The following is a 9,060-nucleotide window of genomic DNA, read 5'->3' as shown; positions in this document are numbered from 1 at the left end:
ACCCCTCCCCCGGCTCCTGGCCATGCAGAACTCTGCTTGCTCGGGTCAGCAGCCTTCCTCCTCAGCTCCGACCGGCCACTGCTGAAGCTTCCCTGCCTCGTGAGTAACGAATGACACTTGTCACCCCTCTGGTCCTCCTGGTGGTCCTTCCGGAGGACCCAATCCAGGCGCAGGCTCCGGGCCCGGGGCTCCTGCGTTACAGCTGGCGTGGCCGGCAGGGTATTACGGAGCACCCCGGTTGAGTTGATCTCGAGTTGGGGGCATGGGGAGGACATGCCTGGTGGGGTTTGCCGGGGGAATCCTGGGGTGGGCCTCTGGGTCCGTGTTGTTTGAGGTGGCAAGCCTTTTAGATTTGTGGGCCCCACCAAAGGAGGGGGGGACGCTCCCCACGTGCCTATGGGCCTCTTCCAGCTTTTGCTGAAAGTAGGGGGACTGTGTTCTTTAGGGAGCTGCGGCCGTGGCAGCGCAGAGGGCCGCCCGTCCTGCAGGCGCCACGGGAAGCCAGTGCCAAGCAGCTCAGGCCAAGGAAAGGGTGACGGAAGTGGAAGCGAGGCTACAGGGACCTGCGAGTCACACGGGCCAACAGTGAGGGTATTCTGGGATGGCAGTGAGAACAGACTAATGAACAACCGCAGGACCTAGCCTGTACCTTGCGAAAGTTCGGGAGGAAAAGCTAACGAGAGATCACCTATGGGTAGTCACTGCACAGTCTGAATGGAACCCCAGGAAGTGGGACCCCACAGCAGAACACGAGTCTGAGTCAGATGAAGAAATAGAGGTGTCCCTCCCAGACGAAGCCACGTGTCTTGGGCCTCCCCAGTAATTGTTCAGAAACTAACAGGAGCACCCTGAGGGGCAAGACCCGAGGACGCTAGCTCGCCCCCCTAAACATCTGCACCTCCGCCTGGCCGCGTGAGGCAGCGGAGCCGGCGACCAAGGTCCGCTGGGAAGGGTCACAGTCCATCACGGGGCAGTGACTTCGCCTCTGGGACACCGGTGCGGAAGGCATAATACTGTCTGGAGATGGACTGACCAGATGGCCACTGTCACCAGCCACCCTTCTTTGTGCCAGTGCATACGTGGGGCAATCCAATATGCAGAAAACGTGTCGCTGCCGAATTGGTTCATGGCGGGCTGCCGCATGGCTGGGCCAAATGAAGGCGAGTTGCCGATGGCCCAGCCGTGCTGGATGTCCCCGCCGTAACTGCAGGTGTTCCTTAGGGAGATGGGATGGCAGCATGCTACATCGAACCATCCGAGGGCCCTGATGCAATGCCATTTACTACAGGTATGCGGGACCGCGTCATCCAGACGGCCCCGCCGGCCTATTGTGATACTTTGGTGCCTGTCCTGTCCACTCTAGTGGGGAGAACAATCCAGGTGTCAGCACAGGCTGTTGCCCATTTGGGGGAAATTGAACTGGCCCGATGGGTCCAGGGAAAAGAGAGAAAGTTGTGGGTGTGCAGGTAGAGGGTAAGGATTGTCTGGTAAAGGAGACCAGATGGCAACTATGGACGGATCTGAGAAGGGCCGGGGTCGCCCCCCCACCCCTCCAAAAATGATAAGCAACCCAGCATAGTACTGGTAACCCTGCGGCAGCTTAAACCACAGCAGAAATTGCAACCCCTGCTCGACAGGTGGGTGGCTGTCCGCACCTTGGAATGGACCTCAAGTGGTAGGGACTTGCGACCCTCAGCTCCTTGCTTGGATGACTTTTTGCGGGACCAGGACACGTCCAAAATATTCAGACAGCCAAGATCAATTCGTCTTTACCTGGGAAGGACAACAATGGGCCTTCACTGTCCTACCGATGGGGTATCTCCCTAGCCCCACTATGTGCCAAGATTTTGTGGCTGAGGATTTGACTGGCTGGACTAACCCCTCCTCCACGCAATGTACCGTTATAGGAATGACGTCATGCTAACCTCTGACTCTCTCAGACCTACAAGCCTACGCCACCCCTGCCTTTTCCCAGCCTCTGTAAAACTGTCAAGGGCAAACAAAATACTTCTAGAGGTCATAAAATATATTCATAAATTTGCCAATCTAAAGGATGTTAACTGCTTACTAACTGCCATTAGAAATGGAAGTTTCTGAGAGTTAAGAATTCGTATTACAATTGAAAGGGACGTGTATGTGTTTAGTAACAGAAGGTCTAAGGTATAGGGATTTACTTTAAAGGAGGTTAAAGAAAAGTAGTTTGTCCTAAAGTTGGTTATTTCTAAAGGAGTAAGAAGAGGCAAACTGATGGGATGAAGAAAGTTGCAGGTCTGTGAAGAGAAATCTTGTGTCTACGGCCACACCGCCCTGAACGCGCCTGATCCCATCTGATCTCGGAAGCTAAGCAGGGTCAGGCCTGATTAGTACTTGGATGGGAGAAATCTTGAAAGAGGAAACTTTATATATGGTTGAGCTAAACAAGACTGGAAATATATTTAAATGTCAAAAGCGAGCTAATACGAAATCACAGTTGTGTTTTCTCCCTCTGCTAAGTAACACAGTTTCTGGGACTGTTGGTCAGCTACTGATGTTACGGAAAAGCTTTCTGCCTGAAGAAAACAGAGATTCTGTGTTTTATCACAATAATTTCCCATGTTTTGTAATGGCCTGCTGAAATGTGAAAGGGTTAAAGAATAATTAAAACCTGAAACTGGACAAAGGAAGTCTATAACTTAGGCCTAGTTTCTGGAACCCCTAACCACATTCTGTTAATCACGAAACTTGTAACAATGAGCTCATACGCTAACTGCCAATTTAGCCTGTGTAACCCTGCTTGCTTGCGTGGCATGAAAAATAATCAATTGTATATAAGCTGAAAATTACTGTTTGGCCATCACCCATGGGAACACTGGCTATTACCCATGGGAACATAGGCAATCACCCGTAGGAACATAACATTCTAACAACAAGCTTTCTGCTTCTGTACTTCCCGCTTGCACACCTGACCAGTGGGTTGACAGGTAGTGAATAGGAGAAAGATGGACCTTTGTGTTTAAGACAGAATGTGGAATGGGATTTGGGGCTTAAAAACCTTGTATCTTGGCATTTCGGGGCTGCTCCTTTGCAAGGACAGCCGCCGGCTAATAAACTGTCTCCTGGTTAAGAGCACTCAAGTTGGGTCTGGTTATTCTGGACACAACAGTTTTATGTTGTCTTAATCAGGCCCTTGGCTACTTAAGGAAATGGAATCTCCACAACAGTAAGAATTGAGTTTTGCTAATAATTATGCAGAATTGGCATGTTTCTTTTCCTCCCCAACTACCCCTCCGAATCCGAACACTTTTAATGAGTAAGTCCCCTTACTCTCATGGCAATGTGGTTATTTGCATAAGTTCAATAAGAATCTGTTCTCTTTATAACAGGGCATGATTGGAAACTAGCTTTTAGTGCCAAGTCTTTGACTGGAGTGTCATATTAGAGAGGAATGCAGAGACTCGGATATGACCGAACAACTTTAAGGAATTGACTCACGGGAGCCAATAAAAGCCTTTAGAAATATTGGCCGGGTACCATGCTCTCATGGTTCCCAGCAGCTTTCTCATGTGAGTAAAGAATGTCAGTTCTTGGCAGGTGCAGGCACCTCAAGATATTTTGGAGATGTCGAGAAGAGAGGAACTCACCTGAAACCTGTAGGTATTGCAGGCATCATCTGAGGGTGGCCCTTGCTTTGGCTTTTCTGGCCTTGCGAGGCCTTTAAGCTCAATCTGAAGATTCCTTGTAAAATTCCAGCAAAGCAGAATTAAAAGTGCCCATCTGGTTAACTGATATTCTTGCTGGGCTTATGCAAGTGATCAGGCCAAGTTTATTGAGACGACTTACTTCGCAAATGAATGAGTCCTAATTTGGCTAACTTTGGTAAAAACGAGTAGTTGGAGAGGAAAGAGAAAACGTTTCGATAAAGATCGAAATATACCTATGCGGACATTAGATTCTTATACTATTCATTGTCTTTTAGGTTTTTATTTTCTACTTGTAGATTGGACTGGGTCCTAAATTCTTCTAGCTTCCTCCAACATCTGTCTGTGGCTCTTCGAACATGTTTTCGATTTGTAATTTTTCTCCCATCCTTCAACTAGGCATTATTGAAAAACTGTAACTGCTTTCTCCAAGCCATGCAAGCTAAAGATGGACAACTTGATATATAATTGGAGAGATTGCCACAATGGCTCATGTTCGAACAACCTCAGTGACTGGTGCTGGGTGGGCCAAGTGAACAGTTTGCCCTGGTGCCTACGGACATCATCAGGGACATTTCAAGTGGCGGCAGATGCTTCCAGCCTTATATCTAGAAATCTGCTGACAACCTTACAAACTCAGAAGCTGCTCTGTAATTTGCTCTATTAACCTTTTTCTCGTTTTCATTGACATAGGAGGCATCTATACAGTGGCTAATACAACCTGCTAAACCTACAGTAACAGCTCTGGGAAAGTTGAGACTCAAATACATAGAATCATGCAGAAGGCTACTTTGTATTCATAGTGAACCAAAAGCTAACAACACACTCGGTTGAATGTAGGAGTTTGATTCCTCTAACCACCAAACTCCGGCCTTTTTTAGCAGAAAGCAGCCAGAACGGTCTCCTTGCCTCTCTTCCCTCAAGACTGAGGAATGATCAGGAGACCGGGGGGAGTTGTAACAGGAATTGTAGCCTGACGTGTTGCATGCAGCACTTGGGGCGAAGCCCTTAACCACCTGGTGGCCCTCCATCGGCCCTTGGGGCCATTACCTGGTAACAGGACCGCTGGGCTGATGTGTAGTTACTGTTAGGGTGTAGTCTTTATTGCATTTGTGATATATGGATGCAATAACAAATGCTCTAGCCACCCAGGGATCCCCTGTCCGGAAGATGTGACATGAAGAATGTGAGGTGGAGAGGCGTCGGGTTAACTGGGACACAGCTCCTCCACGTACTCAAGGACCGCTGGCTGCACAAAGGGCTTTTGGCGGGGCCTGCCCCCAAGGACGTTTCCTGCTGCTCCCGTGGACGTTATCTGCTCCTGTAACCCAGCAGCACATCTCGCTCCCATCCGGCTGGGGAGGTGGCGGCTCCCCCACGAGATAAACCCTCCCCCGGCTCCTGGCCATGCAGAACTCTGCTTGCTCGGGTCAGCAGCCTTCCTCCTCAGCTCCCACCGGCCGCTGCTGAAGCTTCCCTGCCTCGTGAGTAACGAACAGCACTTGTCACCCCTGTGGTCCTCCTGGTGGTCCTTCCGGAGGACCCAACCCAGGCGCAGGCTACGGGCCCGGGGCTCCTGTGTTACAATGCAACCCACGAAACGCCAGTGGATCTGGCTGCCATGGGGCCAACTTCGGGGAGTGGAAGAAATCCACCACTGAATACTGAGTTTTAGATGGCGCTACAGTTCCCAGACTGGCTTGGGTGCCAAGGGAAAGCTGCCCCTGCCGCGAGGCGTGGCGATCACCTTTCTGCACCGACACTCACCCCATCCAGGACCGGATCCTCGCCCGTGGTGAATACTCTTTCGCTTTACCTCCGAACCGAATCAACGACGGGCCACAAGGACATTCCCTAGAAACCCCCCAATGAGAGAAGTCTATGAAAATATTTTCTTTCCTTTGAAAACTACGATGTGGCAGGTTCTCAATAACACACATTGTTCTCTATGCATTTTACATAACGTCAACATTTACAGAGAAAGGTAGCTTTGAAAAACTCCCAAGCAAAAGCCCTATTTGTTAAACATGTTGCTCTTTCTTTCTGGGTCAGGCTCGTCCCCCCACTCTCCACTGTCTTCCCCGTATGTAGCTCCCCTGCTTTTGGCAGAGTCAGGAAATGGCCTTTCCATTTGCGGAGGGGACACAGGCACATTCTCGGGAAAGAAACAAAAGGGGAAGTGCTGGGCCTCGCGCTTCTCTTGCGCACAGAACAGCTGGGGTTTTTTTTTGTTTGTTTGTTTTTTGTTTTGTTTTTTCAGATGAACCCAAGGAAATCCTACACTGTTCTTTGATTTGAAACCGATGAACGGCCTTCATGAAGAAGGAACGCTGGCTGAATCCCCAGGAACTGACGTAGCCCACGTCTGAACGGCTCCTTAAGTAACTGCGCTCGCGCTGCTGCCGCCGAGGCCCTGGCTACAAACCCTGCTCTCGCAGACCCTCGGAGAGGATGTCCTCGGGGCCAGCAGCACCGCTCAAGGCCCTCGGAGCCCTGTGTTCTCGACAAAGAGGCCATGTGCTGGGACATCTCCTGAGGCTTCGTCCCAGGGGGGATGCAGTAAGTGCTGCTGAGTGAACAAAACTGTTTTCCTGTCTCCCTTGGGGCAGAGGACGATTTAGTGTCTCTCGTCCCACATGCTCTGCTTTCAAGGGACTATGACGCTCCTTCATGGCGGGGTGGGAGGGATCTCTGACCCCTCCCCTTGAGTCTGGGCAGGCTGGTGACACTCTGGGGCTTCCGAGGTTGTTGCCAAAGAAGTTACAGCTTTCACCTGGAGCCTTTTGGAACTCCAGCTCTGGGGACCTGAAACAGCCACACTTAGAGGCTGCGGGCAGGTGTCGTGGCTGACAGCTGGTGTCACTCACCAGACAGATAAACGAGGCCTTCAGAGGACGTCAGCCCACGGCTGCCAAGCCAACCCTATCACTCAGCCTTGGCGGCTGAGGCCCCAGCCAGCGGGCAGCAGAGACGAGCCATCCCCACACCTCCCTTTCTGTTCTCGGTGCTGCCAATCCACGGGCAGAATTAGATGGCTGTCATTTTACATGGCGGAGTGGGCATGGTCTGCCACATGACGATCACTGGAACGGGCCTGCTCTCTAAGATGTTTTATTAAAATAACGCATCTGAATAACTGTTAAAACTCTAGAAAGCGGATATAAAGTAAGGAAGATGCCGGAAAGGTGTTTTTTAAGATCCCAGACATACTTACGCAGCATGAAGGGCTTCCCACTTCAAAATTTCCTTCCACGCCTGCTCGTTATTCTGATTGTGAATTCTAATGATATTGTACATGTCCCTCTGACTGATATCGTCATCCTTCCACTTCCACCTAGGAAAGAACATTCGCGAGATTTGACAAATGTTACTGACACATGTGTGTATGAACACCCACGTCCTGTTAGTTGTTCCTCTAGAGATTCCTAACACACTGGCCTTGCACTTATTTTCTGATAAGTGTGAACATTATTATAATGGATTAATTTGTCCGTTTGGGGCATAAAAATCTCTTTCGTGTTTAATTCTTACATGAATCTGACGAGCAAATTTACATTCTCAGTAATATGCTCACTGACTTACCCTTTCCTTAGCATCGCATTCCAGAACATCTGTTCGGAAGGATAAACCCACTTCTTTTCTGAATCTGCTCTCGGAATGGATGACTCTTCTCTCACAGTGGATAGTGCAAACGGTTGATCGGGGGCTGGTGTCTGATTAGCTGGTGGCATCTAAATAAAATACGTGGATTTTAAAAATATTGGCAATGTGATGTAAAGTAGGAACAAGCAGTATCATTAAGTACTTCCTGGAAAGCGATGCGTCAGACATGTGACACAGGTTCTCTGTTAAACCGGTGCCATCGAAATATCAGACCTCTCAGATGATTTGGCTGATGTGAAGAGGCAGAGTAAAGAGGTTGTTTTTCCTTGTTGTTCAAGTTGTCATGCATGGTAAATACACGTTGTGGTTAAATTTCCAGTCTTTCTCCTCAAGGATTAAGAAGTAAAAACTAATACCATGATCTGCAGCATTTCTTGAAACCTTTCTGTGATGGGCTTTTCAAAACGATTGCTGACTCTTCTGAGGAAAAGTCTCACGGACTCTATGTACGAAGCCACCTTCTTTTAAAATCTCTTTACGTTTAGGATTCTGCTTATGCTTTCGGCCTTTGGTCTGAAAACAGACGAGTGCTGATGTCCCCACATTGGCAGAGTGGAGGGAGGGAAAGAAGGCTTTCTTCCAAGCACAAGGGGAATGATACTGTTGTGCAAACACTTAGCCTGGACCAGGATTTCTCACTCTTGGCACCACTGACGTTTCGGGCTGGACATTTGGTTATGGGGGTCTATTCTGAGCATTGTAGGATATTTAGCAACATCCCTGGCTTCTATCCAATAGTACCCCTCTTCCTCAGTTGTGATAATCGATGTCCCCCTGCGGGCATAGTCACCCCAGATTGACAACCACTAGCCTCTAACTTCTTTTTGTGGTGAAAGTCTGAAGGATTTTCTAGCAGATGCACATGAATTAAGTCATCACGTGGCCCCTGGTTAGAAAGATGGCAGATGACCTGGGCGTGTTGGTGCCATACCGAGCATCTATCAGCATAGCATGTTTAAGGACACAGGTCGGAGGCAGATGGGGATTCACTTTGGGCTCTGCCACGTCCTAGCTGTGATGTGGGCAAATGGCTTACCCTCTCTCTAAGGTCTTCAGCTCTAAAGCAGGGTCACTAAGACTGCTGGCTGCATAGAGTTGTCATGGGGATTACAGGAGACATTGTATGGTGCTTAGCATCCCCCGAAAGACATGAGCAAAAGTTGGCCGTCACGAATCCTCTCACTACACGTCGCAATCCCACGGGGCAAGAGTCTAGGTCTGCAGGATTTGGAAAGGCTCGCCTTCTGCAGCACTAGGGCAGATGCCCTAGATCCACGGGTAACGGCGCTTTTGAAAGTGTCTCCAAACACTTTTGGTTGTTGCAATTGAGAAGAGAGGGTGTTACTGGCATCTCGTGGGTGGTGACCACGGATGCTGCTCAATGTCCCACAGTGCGCAGGGCAGCACCCGCCACAGGGAATCATCCATGTCCGAGTGTCGCTAGTGCCGCCGGGAGAAACCCTGGTCTTGTCCACCTTCTTTTTCAACACAGCAGTGTCCTTACAGCTTGGCAGGGTAGTTACTGAGAGCAACAGGCTGAATGTTCACGTCCCTCCCGAGTCACCAAATCTGCTGGCACCTCGATCTTGGATTTCCCAGACTCCAGAACTACTGTGAGAAATAAATGTCTGTTGTTTATAAGCCACCCAATCTCTGTTTTGTTTTCTATCTATCTATCTATCTATCTATCTATCTATCTATCTATCTATCTATCTATCTA

At 49.4% G+C, this 9,060-nt stretch overlaps 1 protein-coding gene across 3 annotated transcripts in view; it reads right to left on the bottom strand.

Moving 5' to 3' along the window:
- LOC105293977 (cytochrome c-type heme lyase) overlaps positions 1–8,972 on the bottom strand; it is an 11,631-nt gene extending 2,659 nt beyond the window's left edge. The window contains exons 1-5 of one of the 3 annotated variants that reach the window (XR_002781044.1): positions 7,260–8,355; positions 6,892–7,011; positions 5,445–5,531; positions 3,621–3,714; positions 1,656–1,773 (exon numbers count right to left, since the gene is read on the bottom strand). Coding sequence is in view for 2 of the 3 variants with exons in the window: in XM_023532278.1 (XP_023388046.1) it covers positions 3,582–3,714; positions 5,445–5,531; positions 6,892–7,011; positions 7,260–7,408 (489 nt within the window). In the remaining variant the exon portion in view is untranslated. Of the gene's footprint in view, positions 1–1,655; positions 1,774–3,147; positions 3,715–5,444; positions 5,532–6,891; positions 7,012–7,259; positions 8,357–8,376 lie in introns of those variants that run through there. The other 2 variants (XM_023532277.1, XM_023532278.1) reach the window with 2 other exon arrangements.
- Between the last annotated feature and the right edge of the window lie 88 nt (positions 8,973–9,060).

The sequence above is a fragment of the Pteropus vampyrus genome, unplaced genomic scaffold (genome assembly GCF_000151845.1).
Source record: "Pteropus vampyrus isolate Shadow unplaced genomic scaffold, Pvam_2.0 Scaffold81, whole genome shotgun sequence".
NCBI classification, from domain to species: Eukaryota; Metazoa; Chordata; class Mammalia; order Chiroptera; family Pteropodidae; genus Pteropus; species Pteropus vampyrus.
This window is presented reverse-complemented; position numbering and strand designations above follow the sequence as displayed.